The sequence below is a fragment of the Neltuma alba genome, unplaced genomic scaffold (genome assembly GCF_004799145.2).
Source record: "Neltuma alba isolate B1F8T4 unplaced genomic scaffold, ASM479914v2 tig00011956_pilon, whole genome shotgun sequence".
Taxonomy (NCBI): Eukaryota; Viridiplantae; Streptophyta; class Magnoliopsida; order Fabales; family Fabaceae; genus Neltuma; species Neltuma alba.
Window position 1 is genome coordinate 142,124 of NW_021636534.1, and position 25,932 is coordinate 168,055.

General features: G+C 37.4%; 4 protein-coding genes across 4 annotated transcripts; all 4 read right to left on the minus strand.

Moving 5' to 3' along the window:
• Positions 1–1,622: 1,622 nt before the first annotated feature.
• LOC114719869 (importin-5) lies at positions 1,623–10,272 on the minus strand. The gene is made up of 20 exons (XM_028905434.1): positions 8,966–10,272; positions 8,512–8,715; positions 7,753–7,857; positions 7,109–7,174; positions 6,865–7,029; positions 6,491–6,565; positions 6,187–6,338; positions 5,487–5,622; positions 5,336–5,405; positions 5,091–5,218; positions 4,952–5,008; positions 4,438–4,623; positions 4,241–4,333; positions 3,953–4,038; positions 3,743–3,809; positions 3,583–3,649; positions 3,369–3,505; positions 2,531–2,622; positions 2,352–2,418; positions 1,623–2,246 (listed from the first exon to the last, which is right to left on the minus strand). Exons 1-20 carry the CDS (start codon positions 10,184–10,186, stop codon positions 2,082–2,084), a joined length of 3,339 nt encoding a protein of 1,112 aa, XP_028761267.1. The 5' UTR covers positions 10,187–10,272; the 3' UTR covers positions 1,623–2,081.
• Positions 10,273–12,936: 2,664 nt separating this feature from the next.
• On the minus strand, positions 12,937–17,222 carry LOC114719848 (syntaxin-132-like). The gene is made up of 13 exons (XM_028905401.1): positions 17,205–17,222; positions 16,200–16,301; positions 15,956–16,012; positions 15,062–15,110; positions 14,697–14,785; positions 14,522–14,595; positions 14,218–14,260; positions 14,076–14,136; positions 13,937–13,962; positions 13,779–13,856; positions 13,538–13,618; positions 13,222–13,287; positions 12,937–13,110 (listed from the first exon to the last, which is right to left on the minus strand). The coding sequence occupies exons 1-13, from the start codon at positions 17,220–17,222 to the stop codon at positions 12,937–12,939; spliced, it is 918 nt and encodes a 305-aa protein (XP_028761234.1).
• A 1,962-nt stretch (positions 17,223–19,184) lies between these two features.
• Positions 19,185–21,540, minus strand: LOC114719843 (cation/H(+) antiporter 15-like). Its single transcript, XM_028905396.1, has 4 exons — positions 21,310–21,540; positions 20,763–21,221; positions 20,209–20,661; positions 19,185–20,072 (listed from the first exon to the last, which is right to left on the minus strand). Exons 1-4 carry the CDS (start codon positions 21,538–21,540, stop codon positions 19,185–19,187), a joined length of 2,031 nt encoding a protein of 676 aa, XP_028761229.1.
• Positions 21,541–22,528: 988 nt separating this feature from the next.
• On the minus strand, positions 22,529–23,923 carry LOC114719844 (spermidine hydroxycinnamoyl transferase-like). The gene has a single exon (XM_028905398.1). The coding sequence runs from the start codon at positions 23,921–23,923 to the stop codon at positions 22,529–22,531; it is 1,395 nt and encodes a 464-aa protein (XP_028761231.1).
• Positions 23,924–25,932: the final 2,009 nt, after the last annotated feature.

The window sequence follows — 25,932 nt, forward strand, 5'->3', positions numbered from 1 at the left end:
CCCACAAGTTTGCCTGTCTGATTTTCTAATCGACTGAGAAAGACGTTTAAGATATTTCAATTTGAGCGAATCATGCAACTTTCCTTTTCTCTAAGTTGTCTATAGTGACAATTGAATAATTAATTATTGGATGACTCCAAAGTTCCCAATGGATATCTTACGTTAGACATGAATGGAGATATGGGGAAAAAGACGTTAGTGTTATCGTATTCTGGCATTGTTATCTTTCCAAATCTTTTCAAAATTCAAATTTATGCGTATAGAAAATAATAATGATCAATTAACGGACCGAGGGATACAAATTTTATTGATTACCAGAGTGACGAGAACATGTAGACACTTAAAATTTGTGTGAACTTTAATTTTAAGAAAGATTTGACGTTTGGTTAGTTATGTATAATATGATGATTGATTAATTTTATTAAAAAATATGGTGAGTATCTTTTTTCTTTTTTATTCAAGACTTCTTTTTTGTGGTAGTCGATAAAGTAAGAGATATTGAGATGAAAGATGTTTGATATTTCAACTGCTAATGAATGCTAAGGACCTTTATGACCTTCAAGTTACTCGGTCTTTAATATAAAAGCTAGTAGACTAGTTTGATATCATTAAAAAATTTAGTTAAGTTAGTTATTTATAACAAATAAGTATTGTTTTCTTAAACACCCCAACTAATCAAGTATATTGGTTAGAAGTACTATTACTATAAAGATTATCTTAAAAAAGAAAAAGATAAATATGAGAGACAAAGTAGATTATGGTATTATATTTAGGACAAAAATAAAAGCCAAACAAGTTCTTATATTAAAAATTAGAAGTAGTATATTGAAATAAATGCCGCTCCTAATGATCCTGCATCCGTCATTTGATATATCAATGACGAACCAAAATCGTATTATGGAACTGAGAAAATATATACAAGTAAATAATCAACAGTTTTGTTTTTAAGAAAATCTTTGCCGTACACATATACTTGCCTACCTCCCTACTTCCTACAAATTTGTCAACGGAGATATTACGGGGATTTAGATGCTGAAATGGAGGGGGCAAGTTGCAGTTTTAAGTTCTAACCCATTCCGTACGATGGGAGTCATATTTTGAATTTGAATTAGATGAGGCTTAAAGGTTCAGAGTCAGCACACTTCTAAACTCGCCCTTTGCAACTCGTGAAACTACTCTCTTACTAATGTGAGAAAATCGATTAAAAAAATAAACTAAAATGACAACTTCATTCAAAGTTATTCTCCTGGGCGATGCAAGTGAGCTCAGTTAAAACGGCTAAACAAAGCTAGAAGTCATGAATTACTTCTCACTAATCTCTTCATTTATATGCACAATAGAAAATGAAACCACAGACATCCTCCTAATATGGAGTTTAATTGCTTGATGAATTTTATGGTTACTATAGAACCAAAATTAGCACCATATTCTGGACATCCTCTTGATTTAAAATGGCATAGCCGAGGATGCTGTTTGCGTTAATTTGATTATAAACGGAAAGAAACAGTAAGTACAATAAAATTAATCTGAAAATATATTTTTAAAAATTATTTTTGGACATAAAAGGCTGTAGTCGCAATAGTTGAATGCGAAGTGGCGGAAAGAGAAACCAGAAACCGTTATAAACAAGCTTATAAATACAAAATAATCAAATAAAAAGTTTCTGACATCAAAGGACAAATAAATTACCAAAACTGCTAAAACTCACAACAAGACACAATGTTACATGAGGTGACTTAGATCACACCTTGTCCCATCATCCAGAGACAGGATCAAGTTACAACCTTGTGAGTTGTGATTCCTTCTGAATAACACTTCGACGCAAACATTCTATACCAAGAATTTCTATACTTCCAATCCTACCAATCAAAACCGCTCTGAGTGACAAACAATGCCTCAGAATTTCCGGGTAGCACTACCAAATCGGGATCCAGCCATCCGAAAACACAACCAGAGTACCAGACACAGCTGATTCTCAAAAGGACACTCCAATGCCAAAGGTACAACTTCGACTTGATGCAGCAGCTTCCTTAAATATGTCTTGTGAGGAGGGACCATCGCGAACATACCGTAAAGCATAACTAGGATGATAGGATGGACTGCAGTGCAAGCTGTTGCTGAGGCTGCAAGGATGACCAAGTTGAAGCAAGGGTAGAAGGTGGCAAAGTCTGCTGAAGCTGCCTCAATAGATTAATCATCCGACTAGCAGTTTGTTCAGTTGCCAGATCATTGCCCGCACATAAAACCTTCCAACCATTGATGGAAACAAGTTTTAAAACGGCAATGGAAGTAGCACCAATATGTCACGGAAATAATCAAGAGACAATACAACAAAATCATAATGCATATACCTCAGCAAAAACAGCAACTATTTTGGGAAGATATTGATGGTTGGGACCTAAAAGTTCTCTATCTGACCTGTGAAACGCATATAACATGCTCGAGATCAGTTTCAAAAGGGGCAGCACATAAAGCGGACAGCATTCAGTCAAAGGTCAAAACATGCTCCGGATTTAAATCGAACTTTTACCTTTCAACCATGGAACAGAGTTGGTCATGCACAACCTTAGCCTCAATCAAATCACCCTTTATAGGCAAGCAATTTAGCCAGACTGGAACAAGCTGCCACCAATAAAGGGCACAATGATAAAAATAATAAAACGGGCAAAGATACTACTTGTAATCAACAGTAAGTTAAAACAGCTAATAAATACTTATAGTGAACTTCATTTCTACCGGGGATTAATCAGCAAATATCCGAACTCCTACCCTGGAACCAGTTTTGCAGCCTAGATATTCTACGGAGCCAACCAACAAAATCATTTTATCACAATAAAATGAAGTCAGTCCTCTGCAGGCCAATTGTATACATGTCTACAAATCTGATTCTCAACAAATCCTCCATGCCTAGAACTACACATACTAAAGCCTGACGGTGATGGCGGGTAAAATGGCTAGAACGTTACAAATGTTTTACTTTTCACATATATCAAGCATCTACGCATCTTTAGTAATAGAGACTCTTCCACTACTATTTAGAAATCAAGCACCCAAGGAAGCCACACAATAATTTCGGCAAAAGCTGAAAGATCACAATCCCGCATAGTTTTAGGACCCAATAAAAGCATGTCAAAATCATAGTTCCAGAACGATTGATATCATTACAATACAACCAGAAACATAACAGCACACTAGCCAATGTCAAACCGGACCCTACTTTTCAACAATGACCAATGCAAGTCATAAGAGGTGTTGTAAATGCAGGAGACTTTTTTTTGGGGGGTGGGGGGTTTCAACAGCCAAAGCACTAATTTACAACAGGAACAGCATTTTGAAAGACGGTGAAGACATGCAGCCACAAAAAGTACCTGTGTTGCATTTATACTATCTCGATGGAACTGGCATATTTTACCAAAAGCTGAGACAGCATTGTCATATGCCATTACATTATCTGAATGAAGGGCATTTGGATGCCGGATCACAGCATCTAACCTCGAAAGAGCCTCTGCAATAGAAAAGAGAAATTACCAAAGCAGTATTTTAAGACACAAGGCAAAATTAAATTAGTATCAAGCAATCAACCTCCAACAAAGAGTTTGAAAACAGATCCACCAAACTCTGCACAAACACCAACCCCATAAACAGCTGCCTGAAAAAGGCATTCAATTTAAATGGATAAGAACCAAGAATATTTTCTGGAACAGGGTGCATAATATGAATTAATAGTCAAGTCAAAGCAAACCTGCCGAACATCTGCAGACTCATCATTGCAAGCTTCAAGTAGGAACGGAAGGTAAAAATCATAATATCTGTTGCAACATGAAGTGCAGTGAATTAGAATAATTCAGAAAAACTATTCAAAATACAAAAAAAAAAAAAAAAGATTGATTAATTATTCACATGAAAGCACATAGAATTCAAATTTGAACAAAAAGAAAGGTGAAAGTCTTACTTAAGAGCAGCTTCACGACAGTGTTCAGCAACATCATCAAATATACAAATGGCAATCCTCCTTTCCTCTGAGGTTTTATCTTTACCCTGTTAGTAATAAGCAGTGAAAACATTGAGTTAGATACATTGAAGAAAAAAATGTATTTGAAGAAAACTTGAGGTTTTTAGACCAAGCGATTCATCACAGGCACCGACAATACATTAGCAGTCTTGGCAAGCGATGGAAAGATTAATGACTTCATTCCTAGAGCAAGAAAAATCCAATGAGAGGAAAGTGACAGGAACTAACCAACATAGGTGTTATGTACGAGGAAAGCTCATCAAAGAAAGGCAAGAAAGATGCCCTGAATGTCTTTATCAATGTCCCCAAGCAATCACCAACCTAGGTCAGGCATACATTCAATAAAAGAATTAATTCATCATTCCTTCGGAAAAAAACTAAAAAATCAAAATGAACCGGAAAACAAACATGTAATTCCAACATACTTGATCAAAAAGTTCTTCTTCTTGCTCATTTTCTTCCTTGAGGAATTCTCTTTCTTCTGCATCAAAGTCCTCTTCTTTGGCCCTCTCAGCCCTTTCATGTTTTCTGGTTGAACTGGCAGAAATAACCTGTTTAATCTCATCAACAACACTCCGCACATGCCTTTCCTCTAGAAGTGCCGCGGAGACCTAAGAGAGGGAAACCCTGGCTGTGATAAGTTTAAGTTTGAGTGGCAAAACGGGCAGGGGAATGATAAAGTCCCCAAGAATACACTAGTCTTAAATCCATATATGTCCATAAATCCATATATGTCCCAGGATTAGAAATAAATGCTACTATAAGAATTACATTCTTCCAAACGAGGACAGCATCAATTCCCATTATTTCAATCTATTAGTCCAGCATTAACATTATTATTTGACAGGAGGCACTAGAGATTAAGTGTAATTATATTATATTCTATTAAAAAGATAACAACAAAACAACCGCTCCTGATGTATGGATGCTACTACAGACCTGTATGCATTCATTCAATGCGTCCAACATGCTGGCAGAAATTTCTATCTCTGGCTCCTGAAAGACAGCTGAAACACTCTCAGACACGTAAAATTAGGAATTGGAAATCAAATACTATAAAAATCAGCAGGACAGTGACCTTGTGCAAGGCCTCCAACAAATTTGGTATTATGTAATCAGACAACTGTTTTATGTAAGTCTCATCACGGCCTTGTGATTGTCCCTTCTCTACAGCTAATTTAGCTGAACGCAATAGTTCAGGCATAGCTACGGGCAAAGCAGAAAGGTGAAATTAGTCACAATAAGGACTGGCAGCCAAAGAAAAAAACAATAGAAGCACTCTAAGGAAGGCAAGATGTGGATGTTATGAAATTAAGAATATACCTGAAACAGCCGCCTTTCTCACTTCTTCATGAAAATAAAATTTAAGAAGAGGGACCAATGTGAAAGCAACCTAGATGATTTGGCAAAGTTAGCATCAAACTTAACTAGAGCTTGGTTTAGAAAATTCTATAAAATACAATTTCAAGTCAACCTGGTCAATCCAAGGAAAAAATCCTTCCTTCAATTCATCGGCATAGCAACATAGCATGTTACAAGCTGTGGCTTTCTCCTCCAGGACACTGGTCTTAATGCCTATCCTTTTATCTCCAAGAGTAATCGTTTCAATGCTGCAATTATACAAGTGACTAAGTATCCAAAACAAATCAACATGCTTCAACATAGGATAGCATCTATCTAATCTACATCTCTTTTACTTTTCAGATCAAAAAATCATTACTCTTTCTATTTCAATAAGCACAACATTATGATCTGCTTATTATTATTGGTATCATTTCCCTTTTCCCTTTTTTCCTCCCCTTTTCCTTTTCATAAGATCTAGCTTTAGCTTTCCTAGGGCCCCTCCACATAGTTCTGCAAACTAAGGCTTAAAACTATGCAGGGCCCTATAGGTTCTTTCCACAAAAAAGGCATGAAAGTGGAAGAAAATATGATATCTAGGATATTTGAGTCTCTGAGGATAGTACCATGTAAATGAAAATTGGAAAAAGGAGAAATAGGTAGGCCTTATCTTTTCAAAGGGCAGGCAAAAGAAAATCTCAAGCAAGGGAATAAAATCCACATGAAAGGGAAACAAATGATAAAAATTCGGATAGGTCAGCAAATCATAATATGGGAAAACATGCATGTCAATAGTTATGACCCTTAATGAAGTCATCAGGAGGTAAACAAACCTGTCATCGTCTTCATCAATTTCAGCATCAGAATCTGCAGATGTGATGGTGACATCAGGCTTAAGCTGCGCAGACTGGAGCAAAGGAGGCATGACAAAACTCATACACGGGAGAAAATCCTGCCCAAGGCACTTGCAAAGCCGTGCCCATGCCTGCAAAGATATTTAAGCACAGAGTATTACACTTGAGAAAAAGAATTACGTTGTCACCAAAATTAAAAAAAATTATGAATTTTATATACTTCATAAGAGGAGAAAAAGGCTTGTATTCTAAAATCGATGTCAAGAAATTGGTGAAAACATACTTGTAGCATGTAACTCGCAGTTGGGTCATCAGACTCCAGTTGAGATTGTTGCAGTGTCATTAAGATGTCCATGACCTATAGGAGAAATAAAAACAGCAGAGCTCCCTTAAGAAAATGAAGCAAAATATAACAATCTATACTTCACTGAGTGAATACTGAAAAACACTGCATCTACAAACAATCATTGACATGTGTAAGAATTAAAACAAGGATGGAATACGAGAGCATGAACTGACAGAGAAAATCATATATCAGCAGTTTAGCACATGAAAAGTTTTACAAATATTTTTAAAAAAAAAAATTGAAACAGAATCACAGAAAATTATCAAGTTGGACATCATAACAAAAAAGCGACATTACACAATTAGTATCACCTGCTTGGCATCTTCTCTGAACTTCTCCTTACCAACAGCCATTCCTACCAAACTAATGCACTCCATTGCTTTGGCACGAAGCATACGATTAGATTTATCATTTGCATTCACCAAGATAGCTTTCAAGTAAGGCATCACAGCATCATAATATTTCTGAAATTGCTCCTGTTAACACAAGTTTGATTACTCATGTGTAGCGAACAACATTGTCATAACCAGAGAGAAGATTGGCAAAATAAAGAACCTGTGATGAATCAGCAACTGATGCCAAAGCTGTCAAGGCCCCCTCTTGAACCATTTGCTTCCCATTCTAGAATGCATGGAAGATGGAGGAAAATCGCAAAAACCAAATACTAGATCATAAATTTGTACAAAGCATGGAACATGCATGAACAACAAATTTATTACTTAAAGAGCACGTTAACAAAAATGGATCAACGAAGATGTCCAGTCATTATAAACATACAGAATGAAATGAAAGCAATAAAACCAACAAAACACAAACTTAGGCTTGCAATAATTAATTATAAGCCAAGATAAAATAGAATTGTGGGTTCAACTGGATAATAAAAAAAGAAAGGAGAAGACTTTGGCACTTGTATACTTAATTTACTTTTGCCCAATCAAACTAGAACGAGGGAATTTAAAAGCATTACCAATATTAATAACAAGAGTTTGTTACAGAATAATTAGCATAAAAAATTCACGTTATATTTGCTTGGAAGTAAGCACCTTAGGTATATAAGGTTAGGTAAATAAGTTTTTTCATAGAAGAAACAAGGGGAACATGCGAATTCTTATTCCTTTCTAACAAAAAGAACCACAGTGATAAAGTCAAGTACATTCGACAATGATAATGCAGGATGGGTGCAGGCACCAGTCAGATACCTGTAGGATTACTAGTAGTTTGCTCACAATTCCATCCAAATAAGGTGTTAGGATTTCTGGGGTACAATTCTCGGTGAAATTTAGCACTGCAGAAGCAGCATGAGCCTGTATAAAAGCAGAAAATGAGGGAAAAAGATTAACATATTAACAACCTAGCAATACAAAAAGACTGTTACAATACTACAACACTTGACACTCTTGTTTAAATAGGAGACAACCAATTGCCATATTTAAGCCCTGATCTGCTAATAATAATTTATAAAGACAAAATAATAAGTTTGAACAAGAGCTTTACAAGGGCATAATGGAATTCAGGTCAAATAAATCAAAATTAGGCTAGCTTTCAGATAATAAAAGGTAGCTAATTTTATTAGCAATATTCAACAGATTAAAACATAAACCGCAACCAAAAAAAAAAAGAAAAAAAAGGGTTAACAATGCGGGAACCAGAAGACCTCAATCAAGATGTCCATAGGTTTGACAAACTGATGAATAAAGCTAACAAAGTTTTCATTAACTTGAGATTAAAGAATAAAAAAGAGAACCACTAGAGATTACTTTGATCAATATCAACCAACGCAAACAAAGTGGCTTCCCTCAAGTTGGATAGGTAATATCTTAGCCCAATCCGAGGGTCAGATCAGCCCATGCAAGGGCTCAAAATATGAACCATACGTGTCTGGAAAATTAAAGGGAGCAGCCAGACTAAATTTCTTACTATAAGACCATATATTTGGCATTAGCAGGTAAAATGCAAACCTGTACTCGGGGATTTTGAAAATCGTCCATGGCCCCAACTAATGCAGGCAGCACGACATGGTGATACTGAACCTGCAGTTCTGGCCCCAAGTCTGTGGACAATTGCCCAATTGCATTTATAGCAGCCCATCGTACACGAGGATGGACATCTTTAAATGAATTTAAAACCATAGACACTACTTGCTCCAGATTCTTCGTCATCACCTGCATCACAAGATGTGACATGCGAAATGTAAGAACATAATATAAGGGATTCTCCCTGCCAACTTGTCAGTTTATACGCTCACAAGCCAAGGCAGAAAATCAAGGCTGAAAACGTTCAAGGGACAAAAGCAATGAGAAACAGCATATGCCTTACACGAAACATCAGCAAAAATTACAGTAAACACAAGAAGGTAAAAAAAAGAATCTTAATACTAAAGACAAATCAATTATAAATATTAAACAGGTTTACCTTTGAACAACCTTCCGCAATTTGTGCAAATGCGATAAGGGCAGCGTGATGCTTTTTCCAGTCAGAAGCAGCCAAGAAAGTGGGCAACAAGTCGGAAGCAACTGGTACTATTGTATTACCGCCCAAAGAAATTGAAAGTCTATCCAAACACTCCTGTCCGAAACCATAATTACTAGTCTCGCCTGCATCCTCATCCTCTGTGTCTGCACTATGCCATGCAGGATCATCCTCGATATCCAACAACATATTCATTAATATGGCAAACAATCTTCGTATAAACTGTGGAAACTTTCTCATCATCCCAGGGGCACGCTCCCTGGCTTCGGCTAGGGTGATCACAAACTCAATGGCCAAGTGCCTTGTCCCTTCTTCCAAGGATTCCGCCTCTGCAATCTGTAACATTGAACTGACCACATCCACTATTTGCCTTCTCAAAAACCTTGGCTCGGTTCCGGCCAATTCAATCAACAACTCGAGGGCTTCTTGAGCCGTGGCTTCCTGGCCACAATTCAAGGCTTCTGTCAAGGTTTGCATCATGAGTGGCAATAAATCCTGGAACCTGTCCCTATCAGAAGGGTTCGACAAACACTGTATAAAATTAATACTGGCGCCCAAAGCGGCAATTCTCACGTCGGAACTCTTGGATGACGTCAAACACTGCAAGAACACTGCGTGGAGCGTGCTCAATTGGGGAACCAGGGTTTCACCAATATAATGAGCCAACTGAGCGAAAATCAGCAAAGCTGCTTCTTGCAGTTTGAGATTGTCCGACGTGACACACTGAAACATGAAGGGTAAGAGCTCTGGCCAGCCGCCATCGGGCAAAATAACGGAGGCAAGCTCTGAGATGGTATCGCAGAGCTTCTTAGTAATAGATTTAACATCCTCAGTCTGAAGGGAATTCAAAAGGACCAACTTGAGTGAGGACTGAGTAGAAGGGGCAAGTTGGGGCCAGAGGTTAGCGTCCTGGCGCGTGAGTTGTCTGCGAAGCAAAATTGTGGACATGGTTCGAGCCTCGGGGCGAGGAGAAGATTGAAGGAGATGGGCAAGCTTAAGGAAGAGGGCATCGGGATGAGTTTGAAGGCAGAGGTTGAAGAGGGACTCAGCCTGAGAACGCTGATCATTGGTGGTGGAGAGAAGATTGGAAATTAGGGATTCAAAGTGAGAAGAATCGGCACCAAGGACGAGGGCCAGTTGCTGCTGAGTGGGATCGGCGGCCATGGATAAGAGTTAGGGCTTCGCTTTGCCGCTTGCAGCGTTTGGAATTGGAAGCCTCCGAATCCGAATTGAGGAGGGAAGACTCGGGAGGGTTAGTTTTTTCGGCAGGATTTTAAATGGCGGGCAGATCCTTTTTCTTTTACCGTTTCTTTTTTCTCTAACCAAACAAACAAAAATACGAGGGTTAGGGCTTCGCGGGCTATCACTATTTATCCACCGAGGCCTCTTGGTAACCCCCCCGGACCGGAATTCCTTAATTTGTTTTGCATAGTGTATCCAATAATTATCATTTTAAATATAAAACTAGTTGACTAATTTAAATAGATTGAAAAAATAAATTAAATTAATTATTTGTAATAAATTGATGTTGTTTTTTAAACATCCTTACTAATTAAGTTTATTGGCTAAAATGACTATTAATAGGATAACTATCTTAGTAAAAAAATGAATAAATATGAGAAACAAGTGAATTGGAATATCATATTTAGAACCAAAATAAAAGTTAAATAAGATCTTATATTAAGAACAGCAGGTAGTAGTTTAAGGTACAGTGTTTAAAACTAATTTTGAAGTATTTGAATATACAATTTTTGTCAAATTCGTACGTGGACACAGTTGATTTACATGCTTGTGTGTATGTATGTTATATACACACAACCATACAAGTTGGTTTAACATGCTTATTAAGTAAATAGGCGTGGCTTATTTATATAAACAAACATACTATTAGGTTTGAATATCACTTGCTCACTAAACAGACCAGACCACGTAAGTGTTTCAAAGTTCAAGTCCAGACTTTTGTTCGTAAAACAACCTTAAATCAGTGTTTGTTTGAAGTTGCTTGTAATGAATGTTTATAAATACTACCTCTGGTCCTTAATGTAATACCCTCTTTGACTTTTTGTTTGATCCTAATTATAAGACCCCAATCCATTTTATCTCTCATATTTATGTATTTTTTTCTAAGATAGTCCTTCTAATGATAATAGTTTTAGCCAATACACTTAATTAGCAAGGATATTTTAGGAATGACAACACTTATTTATTACAAATAACTAACTTAACTTACTTTCTTAATCTCCTCAAATAAATTAATTAGGTCTTATAATTAGGATCGGAGGTAGTACATTTATATAAGTAGACAATGAACAAGTTATTTCTCCAGCAGTTCATTGAAAGGAAAACAAAAAAACTACCGCATACTCCGCGGGAGAGTTGTCAAATTTATGGCGGGTCCCATTCAACCAGGCCCTGCAACAGATATTTGAGCGATTGGGCTGAGCAATTTTCATAAAATATCAGTTGACATGATACGCACACATATACAAAACTCTGACAAAATGATTAAAAAAAAAACAAAGGTTCAAAATCCTTAAATATTAAATAAAAAATTATTGACATTTGTAAATTCAGTATGATTAACATCAAATAAGATGTTATTATCAAATCTAATTTAGAATTTAATAATTTTTAACTTAATACTCTTCCGGTTCTAAATATTTAACATTTCTTTTTGGGCCTAATATCTAACATAATTTAATATTTAGGACATGTACTGCTGCTGAACTAGGTAAGAAGCGAATAAAACCTTATATATCCTCGTTTTCTTCCTCTGATTTCAATTTCAATTTTAAAATTCACTTTTTATTTACGCTCTTTAATGTAGTTTCTCTTACAGGGGAAAACAAAAGCAAGAGTGCGACACGTTAATGCAGTTATCTACACGTCTTGAAAGGATCGTTTATATAAAAAGAATAATACCTATATTTCTTGCCAACAAATTAATAGCTCACCGAGAAACATATGTGTCCGTGGCTGTCTCTTCACAGGTCCCCACATTAAAAAAGCAAAAGAAATAGGCTTTGCAATTACAACCCTTATATTTTTCCTTAATGCCAACAAATATTACTTGTTTATCTTTGATTATTGCCAATAAATAATACAGTGCTTTCAAGTGTTGGCATTTTCATGTTAGCTTCCTATTACTTTATAAGCATTCGATATTTGTAACCATGTCCACTTACATATCTGCGCATACATAAATCATTAAAGGCCACTTCCAATTTCAAGTTTTCTTTTTTCCTGGTGAGCCAAGCGATATATAGCTTTGAAGATTAATTATATACTACTCCGGTTCTAAATATAAGATTCTCTTTGTAATGTAAATTATACTGTAAAAAGGATATTATATTTAGGACCGAAGGAATATTTAGAGTATAACAAAACAAGCTATAATTAAAGCAGTGTTTGAGGTCTATTATTGTCGGAGAAATACTCTTTTAAATTTGAAGTTTGTGGAGAATTTTGTTGCCTTTTTAATTAAAGTTCATTTCATCCAGTCCCAATAAAGCTTCAGTGTGAGCAAAATCTCGTACAGTTCGTAAAGTGACATCTTTTGCTGCTGGCAGTGGGGTAGACTTTAATTTACGCATTATTTTATGTCTTGAACAAAGTAAAGATTATTTTTCAAATCGGATCCGATGAACAATTCTTCATTTGACATCAGTGGTGAGGGGAATTTAGTATAAAACTTGACACACTTGTCTCAATTAAATTTGTTACATCTTGTGCCTGTATTTGTGAACTTCAAAAGAATGAATAGAGAATAAGATACAGAGCATATCAGCAGAAAGCTTGAATGAAGATTTATACATGTTGGCTGTGAGATTCTCAAATAAAACCAAAGTATAAATTAAGGGGCAAAATACTCATTAGTTTAATTATCCAAGAACTGCTACGCAAGCAACTAGTGACTAGGCCCCCCTTCTGTCACTCCACGGTCTGAGGACAGAAGCAAGAACGATGGCGACAACAACAAGAAGTATTATTATAGCAATGCACATCCATTTTCTCGAACTCTTCTGGGACTTCTTTGCCTTCACAAGCGCATTATTGCCCTGCTGTACGTGATCTACTGCAGTTGATACCTAGATACAACGTTAATAGAAGCTAAGATCAACAACAGGACAATCCCACCATGATTGCTTGTTAGATACAGTATGAACTGCTTCGTTTGTTTAAGAAAGATCTACAAATACCTGGGATTCTATGTTGTTAAGAATGTCTCCTTGTGAATCAACCAACACTGCCAAATCTAGATATATCTGCAAACACAAGATAGTTGTTATTTTTTGCCTCTTTCTCCAGTCCCTCTTTGAAATGTAGAAATGACTAATTTGATAACCCCTTCGGTCTTATTTTATAAGACCCTATCCGTTGGACCTTTAAAAGAAGATCCCTTCTAACATTTAATGAAACAATTATAACTCATTTCAAAAAATGCCTTTGTCCCTTTTGCTCCTGGCTTAAATAATGGCTCTCCCATTATTCCTCTCTCCACCTATTTATATATACCTGCTGCAAGTCAAGAAGCTTCCTCTCAACATCCCTAGCTGCTTCGTGCCGTTCCTGAATTTCTGCTAGAGTGTCCAGTATCTGCGAAGATAATCAACATGTCCCAAGAGGTGGACAGAGTAAGATTGCCTCACATGCAAGTTAACAAACCTGTTGCTCGAGAAATATTAACATCTTCGCACCCCCAAGAAAAAATTTTAAGCGAAAAAATTGAAAAGTGCATGTTAGAACTGTGACAAACCCGGCCTCTTCCATGTTCCTTAATGGCATTCTGGAAAATCTGTTCACTATCCCCGGTCTCAATCAATCTGTCAATTGTCTGTACATGGTTAAATAATTAGAAGAAAACTTGCAGGAGCCATTTTCTTCAAATGTATAAGAATTCAGACATATAAATACCTCCTCATCAGCTCTTGTGCCCGTCACTGGCATTCACAAAACATCATTTGTCACAATAGATATACTCTATCATGGAAAATCCTAGCCATTAAATTGTAGATAATTTTAAATCAATCAGTAACAAGTAAAGTGCTTGAACCTGTATAAACACGCCTCTCTACAACCTCGCGATATTCTTGATGTATGATTTCCCTCAGCCTCTGCACTTTTTCAAACAAGATTAATTTAAGATCATGAGATTAAAAGGACAAGATCCCCTACCAAATATAAAGTCAACCTACCTGAAATTCGTCCATCTTGTCCTTCAATTTCTTTTTTAAGGCACTGCAACATAGTACCAAACAAATCAGGTCCAGTTGAGAGTGATCAAAAGATCATTAAGTGAAGTCCATTATTCTAAAATCCAACAGTAAATCCCCGTTTGGAGCAATCCCCAGGTTTGACTGGACCATCTTATGCAGCAAAAAGTACTCTCTTCATTATGTAAAAGTCTTTTTTAGCTTCAGTGGATGCAAAGTTTAGCTATGCAGTTTTCTTGTTTTTCCCTATCATACCATTTGTGTTGCCATAATAATTATTACTTACACGGTGGTTGCTGTTCTTGACCTGTCGACACCTGATCCTTTTCCACACCCACGCTTTTGCCTATTTTCCAGGTTCTGCAACACATAAAGGAGTAAAGGAGGAGGTGAGGGAGTTGTTAATTATGTAGAAGCTAGGTATTGGAAATACAGCTGAAAGATAACCAGCATGTGCTCACTTCTCTGTCCAATTCTTCAATTCTCGTTTTTATGTGATGGGCAATTTTCTTAACCTCATCAACATCTTTCTCCATTCTCTGCTTAATATCTGCAGAGGATGAAAGAGTCAAACGTAATTATCGAGTTCACAGAAACTGCAAGGTCTTACACTTGCCAGAATAATTTATAATCCTTTGTCATCAATCTTAAGATGCATTCCTACAGCAAGTGCATTTTAAGATCCAGAGTAGTTCCTACCCTCACGAATCATTCTCACATCTAAGTTACAATTAACAGTATTATTAATAGGGAAAATGTTCATTTCTCTGTCACAATCTTGTTTCACATGATTTCTTCTTTTCCTACATTGGAAAAAATGACCAACCCTTCATGGCAGGAGCCTTGGTCACCGCTTTGGACTCCTCGTGAGCATCCTGCAAATAAAGTTTGTATTAAAGTGATGAGAGAGCACATTTCAAGCTCACAAAACAGATCGTCGAGCTTTCTGCACAACCAACTTTGTCATTTTCAAAGCATGAAAAATTTCATTTTCAAATTTGTCTTTTCATTTGTTAAGAAGAAGATCAAAATCTTATGGAGATCTGGTAATAAAAAATTCAGGGGCATAGACAAAATCTTATGCAGAGACCTTGAAAGGTTACTTGAACTGTAACCCCCTCTCGCTCTCTGTTTTTTTTTTTTTCCTCCTCTCTTTTTTTTCAAAACAGAATGACAGAAAGGTCATACTGTTCCACTGAATTCTTCTGATACGAGTTTTCTTAATCTTGTCATCCCTCTCCTCTTTTACGTTGCAAACAACCTTTTACTTTGCATGATCCTTGCAAAAACACAAACCATATTCCAACCTCATACATGGAGTTCAATACTGATGTTGTTTAATTTGGCATATGTCAGGAATATCAGGTTTAAGTAGCCACTATCTGTCAGGTTTTATTAGCAAACTGGAAAGCCCCTCCGATATATCAACTGGAGGGAGCCTATCACCCTTATGGACAGAAGGCCTTCATAAGTCAGTTATTCATTTGTCATGTTTTATTGACGCAAACATATTAGAAGTCCAATAATGTTGATAAAAATCAACTTGATTGATACATTATGTACATCCTCTGAATGCTTAGCAGTTTGCATGTTCAGAACTTGCTTATAAAGAGTTTTGGATGTCTTATTTGAACATATATATATATATATATATATATATATATATAAAATGATTGTGAAGTCATCGATCAGTAAATACGTAAAAGTACAGCATCTATACCTGGAGCTGTCTGAGAAGCTTACCCAGCCTCTCAAATTGTTTATCAAGCTCTTGAACCTGGAAAACCACACACAGCCACGTGGGAACATTTGAATTTGAGGCAATCATGAACACCAGAAGAACGGCGATTCAAAGTAATGCATGAATTCATTAAGCAGAAGAATGAAAAAGTAAGAGAATATGATGAAATAATTAAACCACATTTTATTTGACATATAAACTTATAAAGACCTCAATCAAACACCTTTTTGAAGAAAGTATCCAAGCCCAGTTCTCCTGAAGTTCGTAAATATGCCCCAAACTCGACGTCACCATTTCCATGCCCACGTGGGATTTCAAATGATTCCTGTATAAAGATGGTAAAATTAATACATGTGACTAAACTGTAATCTTCGGTACAGGAAACTAAACACGGGAGGTTTCATCAACATTTCTATCGATCAAACCAAGAATTAAAACTCATAACCACTACATTCTACTTAGTCAACAGTCAATATGCTCTTGATGAATCGAACACTCCATAATGTTTTGAGCTCTTGGTGGAAACTGGAGACTAAGTACTGGTTATTACTTTATATATTAATATCTTTAATCTTTGAAAGGTCTTGGTGGATCTCCGAAAGAATCCTATTTAATTTTCGCTTTATATATTCCCGCAGATTGTTAACAAATGAGACTTAAACTGAGCAAATTATAGATTCATGTTAATGGAGCAAGTATAAACACGCAGCTAGAATACCTTTTGCGCTAATTATTTAGAAGAGCTTATTTATACAGCAAATCATTCTGGAAATGCTTGATTCCAATTCTGAAACATCAAGTGATCAAACTTCTATGTCCAGAGAAAGAAATAATTTTTATCTCAAACAAATTTGTTTCTAATTAGTCTTATGGGGACGGGGTCCACCGTGTGGTAAATTCTTAATGCCCCTTATGGTATGAAGAAGTATGATCGGTTGAGAAAAAAACACAACCCAAACGGGGTCCGACAATGATAATCAACGATCCAGCATTCATTCACAACCTCCAAAAATCTTTTTGTTTCCAGCATTTTCTTTGTAGACAAACAGAAGCTAAGACAGAAAGGTAGATACAGCTGAATTCACACCTCCCCATATATAGAAAACCAGACATGAAGAACACCAGAACAAGAAATCCCACACTCATCCCCCCGGGGGGGGGGGAAGGAATACCAACGCAATAACGCGTAATAACCCGGAAAACAGAACTTGAAAGAATAAATGATTACCGATAGAAGATCGTTCATTGTGGAAGAGGGCTGAGAAACTCAATGCCAAGGTTCTATGATTCAATTTTTGATGTTGTTTTGGTTTTGTTTTGTAGGAAGAAGGGAATGTGACGAGGCAATAATGGGGCAGGTAAGGCGCTGGTTAACCATAAACCAGGCCTTCCAATTCCCAGAACGTGAATATCCTTTGCGTTAATTTGTTGTATGTAAGCTTGAGAGTGGAAGCCCCAATACAGACGGACACGTCATGGATTGGTGACACATGGTGAAGGCAAAGGTATTTTTTTTATTTGTCAGTAACTCCCACAACCTTTGTTTCTAATTTGTTTGATGCTTTTTTTCCCCATTGTTTTATTTGTTTTTTTGTTTCATTTGAGTTAATCTCTCTCCTCTTTTTTTAACTTTACTTTTTCTGGAGTGATTTGCTATAAATAAGGAAAGAAACTAAGATTTTGTGAGTATTTTATCAGAAATAATTAGCTTGATTCGTGTTATTAGTTGGATTTTTGGTTGGGGTTGAGAGAATCGGTTTACCTAGAATCCAAGATATGATCTTTAATTTAATTTGGGCTTTTCTGATTGAGATTAAATTAAGTTTCTATATTTTTGGCTGGTCAGTGATTTTTTGAATTTCGCACTTAAAACAATGAGAATGCAATCAAAGTGTTGCATGAGCATGCATGTTTACGTACGTTACGTGGGTGTGAAGGTTTTTTTGTTTTTGGAACAATTTTTTCTTTTTCCCAAAACGATGGCTTTGTTACTTCTAGTCCTGTTGTGTAAAAGGCTAAAGCGATAAATATTTGTGTTTCGGTCATTGTACAACGTTACAGTAGAAATTCTGTTAACTATTATATGCTATACCCCTCCAGTTCTAAATCCTAAAGATTTAAATATCTAATTTATAAAGATTAAAAAAATTAAGGTTTGTTTATGTCCACTTTAATCATTTATATTAAAAATCAATCTATTAGTGTATATCCCCTTAATATGTGCGAGTTTATGAAAAATTGTAATATAAAAGATAAAATAAATCAAGATCTTGTATTTAAAACTAAAGTAAACATATTATTAGTTGTAATGTAAGAATATATCTCTTTCCACGCTAAATGTGGTGCCATTCTCAACTCTAAATACACATATTTTCAAAAGATAGATATTAGCATATACTGCTATTTTGAAAGTCAAAAATCAACATTAGTTTGAAATAAAATTTTCATTTTTTAAATTTACTTCCCTTTTTTATTTCCAATTTTTATTTTATGTTTTTATAAATTAAAGTTCAAACATTAGTTAGGAGGCAAATTGTCTTAATTCTTTTATTAATTCAACTATGGAAATAATATTTAGACAGGATGTTGAAAATCTTCATACATTTAGTAAATAAAGTAATAAATACTGTTAAAAAAAAGGACCGAATAGCGAAAAATAATTTTGCCTTTTTGTGGAAAATAAATCTGAGCTTCTTTGCTAACCTCTTCCTGCTATATATGGTTTCCGTCTCAAAAGCCATATAATTATTTTTCAGTTCCATCTTCCTACAAATATAGTAGCCACGGGATTGAGAATAGAAAGAGAAAAGGAGAGATGATCAATTAAAATCAGAAGCCCGCCATGCCATACGCCCTCCACGCAGCATTAGATCGCCGTGTCCTTCAAAATAAGCATACTCAGACGGCGCTGGCTCCGCATTCCCGTCACCGCTAGCTTGCGACTGCAATATCAAAATCGAAGTCTCCGCCGCAGAATTCAAATCCGCCAACGTATCGCCGAGTGGCCCCAACGCCGGCTCCTCCAGCACAGGGTCAAGCGTTTGTGCCAGCGACATCCTCCTTCCTTGCCCTCTCCCTGCTATGTACAAATCGTACCCATTGTCTCCCACACTGTTCAGCAACGCCAACGTCTCCTTCTCGTCTCTCACCACTTTCTCTATGTACTTCACCGATCCCCCCATGTCTCTCGTTTGGATTTTGAAGAATGTTAGGTACTCTTCATCTGTTTGATCAAATCGTCACTGGGATTGTCCCAGATGATCCTTACCACTGTTAATTTTGTGTTTGGGCTTCTACACATCCTCCATGCGTACGACAATGCTTCACGATCATCTGCCCCACCCACGTAGAACATTGCCAATTTCTGCTCTTTGCCTCGCTTTTGGCCTAACCCACGATCTATGAATATCCCCAGACAGCATGGTGTTTCCTTCACTAGGTTCTCAAGCACTACTTTTTTCTCATCCTTGCTCGAAGATTCTCTGTTCACTATGTTAGCAGCTCTAGCTGTTGCTGTGCCTGCACCTAAACCATCGTATGTCGGTTGTTTGTAAAGTGTGGTTAGCATGAGCGTCACTCCTTTTTGCTTCGCTAGATGGAACATGTCTTTGTGCATGGTGTTGTAATCAGACACGACCCTTAACTTCTCAGCGAATATAGCTTGGCTAAGGTTTTCGAAGCACTCAAGGCTATCTTCTGTCCCTGTCTTGTTGTTGCCGTCTGGATTGAGACCTCGCAAGAGGTCTTTCTTAGATTTGGACTCCATTACTTGCTTATGAGCATCATCTAGGATTAGTGCTGTGGTGGGGCGGCTTGTCATCTTCACAAGCTCTACCGCGAAAACCTGGATTGGGGATTTAACCGTTGGGTTCGATTCCTTCAACAGACTGACAATCACATTGGCGTCGCGTGATGTGTGGACACAGGCAAGCACTCTGAGCGGCATGTCCGGTCTTGTCCCCAGCATGGTCCTACGTAGGCTACTCCCAATACTGGGACTCGTGAATTTGCTTATGGCGGCTAAGACAGGCCCCGCGGGAATCGTCATTATCCAGCATATCAGAAGCATAACCCCAAAGGTTTGGTCGTTCAGTGCCTGCATCATATCACAAGTAAACATAAGCACACAAACACATGCCCCTTTGATTGCGAAGCTTGGGACAGACAGGATTGCTTTTATGTTATTACAAATTAACTTGATTTGACTATGATAGGTTGTAAGGTTGGCTTACCAGCATGTCCCTGCCGGTGGAAAGAATGATGATTGACACTATTCCTTTGGTATTCATGAGTACTCCAAGAGAGATGCCTTCCTTGAGAGGCAGCCTGTGGAGCATATAGACGGCTAGAGTGGACAAAATCTTGGCCATGAAAGCCAGCAAAACAATCACCACAACGCTTATCCAATGGATGCCCAAGGCGAAGTCTTCGACATGGATTCTCTCCGCAAGAACCGCAAAGAAGACTGGCATCATGAATGCTGTCACAAAATCAAGCACTTTTTCCTGAACCGCCTTTGAGATTATACCCTTTGGGGTGATAGCTCCTAAAACGTAAGCCCCTGTGATGGAATGAGCTCCGAATCCATCGGCGAGGAATCCAAAGAGCAAAACCATATGCAAGAGAAACACAACTTGAGCGTCAATCAAATCTCTGTCCTTTGTGCCAACTTTCTGGAAGAGCCACTGGGCAAGGGGATGAACCACGTAGATCCCTATTAAAGAAAGACAATGGTGGAGGCGATGGATGCTCCTGAAGCTCCATGGAGTGCTGCTATTGATATTACAAGGAAGATCCAAGAGAAGACGTCGTTGATGAGAGCAGAGGTTAAAGCCAATTGTCCATTGTCGTCGAGAACAAGCTTGAGGCTCGTGAGAATCTTCGCGATCTCAGGGAACTCGCTGCAAGAAAGGGTCATTCCCCATATCATAGCACCGGTGAAATGTCTCGTTCCAGTTATCGTAGGAGACAAGTGCTTGCGTCCCAAGTCAGAGAGAAGCAGGTAATACAATCCAATCCCAAAAGGAATAGAGAAGATTATACCAGCAGTGGCTACAATTATAGCCTTCTTGTTCCCAGAACGCCTTATCGGTCTCAAATCAAACTCTAAACCGATCAAGAACATATAGTAAACAAGGGTCAAAGCTGCCACGGTTTCCAATGCCATCATACTACTGAAAGGGAATATGTGTTTGACATAAAAAGGAGAGCGACCCAGAACAGCTGGACTAGTCAAAAACCCAGCCTTCAACCCCAAGAGCACCAGAACGTTAGGAATGAAACCTTAAGATTAAGAATCCAAATTAAGGAAGGGCTGAGAAAGAAGTACTTACAAAAATATCAGTGACAATACGAGGCAAGTGCCACGGTGCTGAGGCAAGGATGCAGAGGCGATTCAATGATAAAATTATAGCGAGTTGCAGAGAAAACAGAGGCATGGTGACTTGTAAGGAATTTTCCAGCCAATAACCAGATCCATAGGAGACCTGCTTATCGAAACAGACCTCCAACGTGCCATTTTGACTGAGCAATAGAGTATATTCTTTGAAGACGGGAGAATTCATTCTTTCTTTCTCTCTTTTAGCCTGCAGATTCTGCCTAGCACAATGTGGGAATCATGGGGAAGAGGTGGGGAAGGGAGAAGAGGATTTGACGAAATGTTTAACAAACAATTAGGTGACATACTCAAGACCAATAAAAGGAAACAGAGAGGCATGCAGGAGAAATTCCAATACAATGTATTGGCGTCTTTCTGGGACGGTTGCTTGCTTATTAATTATAGGCAGTTTGACATCGTGGTTGTTCTTATTCTATTTATAGGTAGGTGGGCGAAATGTGTTACTCCTCTGTATTTTATCTTGTACCCTGATGTTTTCAAGAAAAACCTCAATTCTCTTGTTGGTGTACACGTGTACACAGCTATTATAATGGCAGATCATTTTAACAGAATGGAAAACTGGGTTTGTCATAATAATCATCACCATGTAGTAGTAGTAATAATAATAATCGTAAAAAGACTATATTAAAGGTTCATTCATAATTTCGGTCACGATATCAAAATTTTATAATTATATAATGCCTTTAATTGGGGTGCACAGAACATTTAACAGCCACAACAATTGAAAGGGATGTTTGGCAATCCTAAAGAATGCATCTAAGAACTATTTTTTTTTGTAAAACGATACAAATTCTTTTATATATTCATTTCGTAAACCATAAAAACACTTTTCAAACTATAGTTTGGTTTCCATCCAAACACCCCCGAGAACCCAGAACCACCTTTCCACACTCCCAACGGCCATCTACTGTTATGCCTGCTTTTTCATGAACTTGAAATCCTCTATTCGCCATCCAAAACAGTTGACACAAATAAAATCCACGTCACTGTGGCTGATACAAGTTTTGCAAAGAAAATCTTTAGTAGTTGAGCAGTGACCAGTGGGCCCAAGAATTACAAAAATTGAACTTACGATTTCAATCTCACAACACGACTATAAATAGAAAACATGCATATAGTTGTAACAAGGCACAAGTTTTCCCAGCTTAGCATCATCATAATTTGGAACTAGGCACAAATTGCTCCTCTATATCCTGATAAAACAAATTCTTTAGAGCATCCAAATGAGATGACTGCAAACAAATGGCCAGAACGAAGCCATCACTATTCCGATCATTCATAAGGAAAGCCTTCCCATCAGAGTTCAATTGCCCTGGTCCCATATGAAAAGGCTTCCCCCACCCAAAATCTGTCCCATAAAACGGAAAGTTGAACCATCCAACCACAAATAAATTTGGGTTCCCCTTGAACTCTCCCTCTGGGCTTACCGTACCTGCGTGAAACGTGTTCCTCACCAAGTCCAGGTCCTTCTGACTTGCAATATAATCGAGGGCTGACCTTATATACTCATCGTTCATCTTCTCAACTGCTTCCGTCACATTCCTTACTGCATAAGTCAAAGGCTTGTATATGAGATCATCAAACGAACAAGTTGGAGACACAGTAGGGAAAGTTGCGTTCCCGAAATAATCATTGCGAAGTGGTGGATTCAATCGATTTCGGCAATTAACCAGAGTAGATAATCTTGTTGGTTGATCGCCATTCCCCACATACCTTGCCCTTGAAACGCATCTCCATAAGTGCCCAGTTATCACTTCAAAACTAGTGTAAGGTCGCTGCGATGTGCCAAATTCTCTGGCTTTGCTCTTCAGTTTCTGAACCTGAACTTTGTTGAGTTTGAAAATGGCAGCTTTAGCCTCATATTTTGTGTCTGCCAATCTCCCAGTCCAGATGGGTGCTGGGTGAAACTCAGTATGAACAAATCTCGGCTCTGTTTTCAGCCTCCATGAATCTAATAAAGTTCGATCAAGAAATGGCGTCTCACCCAGATCTAACTTACCTCCTCTGGCTAACTTAGCCCACGAGTTCAGGAACCCAGAGACGGCCGACCCATCATTGACGGCCCGACACAAGGCCACTCCCAGAGTAAGACCGCCGCATGAGAATCTGGTAAGCTGAACCGCGAGCACAGGTATGTCTTGGATTGGGCGATTATAATCAATCTTAGGCATGAGTTGTTCAACGATCTCGGTTGGGGCAAAATCACGCAAATCATCCAAATTGGCTTCACAAGTAGCTTCAAGGAGCAGAGCTCCCTGGGCAAAGCAGTGGAGCTGCCACCGACCACCATGGATCCAACATAATCGAGCAGAAAGAGGATAGTAGTGAACCAAAGCTCGACCGAGAGAAGTTCTGAGAACGTGGATGGGAGAAGAGTCAGAGTGAGAGGAAGTAGAAGTGAAGTTGGGTTTGTGAACCAGAAGAACAGGACCATGGGAGGAGAGCTTGATCTGGTCGCAAAGGGACAAGGGAAATATTCCGGTGGGTGTGGGCTCGGAAGGGACGACCGTGTAGGAGGAGCGAACACAAACCATCTTACCACATTCCATTTCCGGTAGTACTGCGACTCCTCCAGTAGAGATGCCGAAGATAGTCGTGGAATACGTACACTGGATGACTTTTTTAAAGGGGTGTTTGGGTGATTACTCAGAACATGTGGCTTGAAAAAAAAAATTACCCAAAAACCTATTAATTTTTTGAAATCATCGTTTTACCGTGAAACTATGGTTTGTTTATCAAAACCAAAGTTTTGTAATAAGCAAAAAAATTTTGCTTTTTGAGCGGTTCTCCCCCCACTTCCAACAGTATTTTTTTTGTTGAAAACAATTATTTATTTTTCTAAAAACATAATCTTATATTTTATAATTATATATACACATATTAACAATTACTACATCCTGTTTTTAATATAAGATCTCATTTAATTTTTATTTGGTCCTAAATATGAAATCCCAACCGATTTTATTTCTCATATTTGTCTAGCATTTTTCAAGTTATAACCAATAAACTTGATTAATAGGGATATTGTAGAAAAGACAACACCTATTTATAAATAACTAACTTAACTTATTTTTTTAATCTACTCAAATTAATCAATTAGCTCTTACATTTAGAACTGGATATAGTAATTAATATATGTTTTTATACATTGTTTATTATGTTGAAAAAAAAAATAAATTTATTATTCCGGTCTTTAATGTAGGACCTAATTAGAGAGTTAATATTGGTTTTAAATGTAAGATTATTATTCTGGTCATTAATGTAAAACCTAATTGGAGAGTTAATATGTAAACAAGGTCTTAAACTTTTATTAAAGGAAAGTTTCAACCAAACTGGTAATATGTAGTTTAAAAAAAAAAACTTACTATAAATGCTCCATATCGATGCTCATCTTAATTATTACGGCACTTTTTTATTCATTTTTCTATAAATATATTTAATCTTTTTTTATATATATACATATATTAATTATTTATTAATTATATTTTCTTATATATTATTAATTATGTTGGTAAAAAAATATATTATTAACAATTTTATCCTTCAAATCAAAACATATTATAAAATCTATCTTTTATATAATTATCATATTTGTATGTCTTTTTTAGTAATTTGTACATATGAAAAGTGCTTCTAATAACAACTATCCAAACACTCTCACTTTATCAAAATTATTTTTTCAGAAAATCTATTTTTCTCAAAATCTATTCTCTCCAGAATCTAATATCTATAAGTTATTTTTTAAATCTTGATTTGGTTTCATCTAAAACCAGTATTTGGATGGAACAAAATCAAAAACACTTCTGGGGCTTTCAAACACCCCCTAAAATCATTTGCCTACCCCGACACGGCAAGATGGTCTGTCAAGTTTTAAATATGGTGAGACTTCTCTCTCTCTTGAAAACCGTGCCAACCTTTCTCCACACTCGCCATGGGAGAATCTTCCTGCCGGAAAGTGCCCCCAGACCGTGATAGGGAAGGAAGTAAAGACCAGACCAATCCAAAAAAGTCAAAAAAAGAACTAAAGGAAGACGCTCTTATGTCGGACAAGATGGAAGACGCAGAGGGGTGCTTCGATGAATCCCCTGAACTGACGGAAAATCAAGAACCACCAAAAAAACCCCAAGCACCGTCGTACAGAGACTCCTTGCTTGGTTTCAAAGCAAGAGATTTCAATGGTGTGTCCCACGGAGGCCTCGCCATGGAAGATGACCCCCTGCTATCGGATATCATGGACCAAACTTGGAAAATTCCGGAACCGTCAGAGGATATCAAGAAACTAATGGAAATCTATCCAGTGGTACCTTGCTCAGAAGAAGAGTTTAATGAATGCTGCTCACCATGGAACAACGCTCTGGTACTAACGGTGCTTGGAGCCAGATTCCAGCTCGACAAACTGAAAGAAAGACTATGTCGCATCTGGGGATTCAGCGACTTCGATCTCATTGATATACCCAACAACTACTATGTGGTCAGATTCACCGAAGATGAAAACTGGGGTAATAAATACAAACGAATCCTCTTCGAAGGCCCATGGGTCGTGGCTCAACACAGTGTA

Bases quoted from the DNA above. Each gene is read 5' to 3' on its own strand.
- LOC114719844 (XM_028905398.1), bottom strand. From the start codon at position 23,923: ATGGAATGTGGTAAGATGGTTTGTGTTCGCTCCTCCTACACGGTCGTC.
- LOC114719869 (XM_028905434.1), bottom strand. From the start codon at position 10,186: ATGGCCGCCGATCCCACTCAGCAGCAACTGGCCCTCGTCCTTGGTGCC. The intron at 5,406-5,486 runs GTTGACTTGAAA...CAAATCATCTAG, and splicing joins TTTTTCCTTGGATTGACCAG to GTTGCTTTCACATTGGTCCC. The intron at 3,506-3,582 runs GTTGATTGCTTG...TTTCTATTGCAG, and splicing joins TTTCAAACTCTTTGTTGGAG to AGGCTCTTTCGAGGTTAGAT.
- LOC114719848 (XM_028905401.1), bottom strand. The intron at 16,013-16,199 runs GTGTTTGATTGA...GTGGTTTTCCAG, and splicing joins TGGATACTTTCTTCAAAAAG to GTTCAAGAGCTTGATAAACA. The intron at 14,596-14,696 runs GTGAGCACATGC...TATGTGTTGCAG, and splicing joins TTGAAGAATTGGACAGAGAA to AACCTGGAAAATAGGCAAAA.
- LOC114719843 (XM_028905396.1), bottom strand. From the start codon at position 21,540: ATGAATTCTCCCGTCTTCAAAGAATATACTCTATTGCTCAGTCAAAAT. The intron at 21,222-21,309 runs GTAAGTACTTCT...TTGGGGTTGAAG, and splicing joins GTATTGTCACTGATATTTTT to GCTGGGTTTTTGACTAGTCC. The intron at 20,073-20,208 runs GTAAGCCAACCT...GATATGATGCAG, and splicing joins CCACCGGCAGGGACATGCTG to GCACTGAACGACCAAACCTT.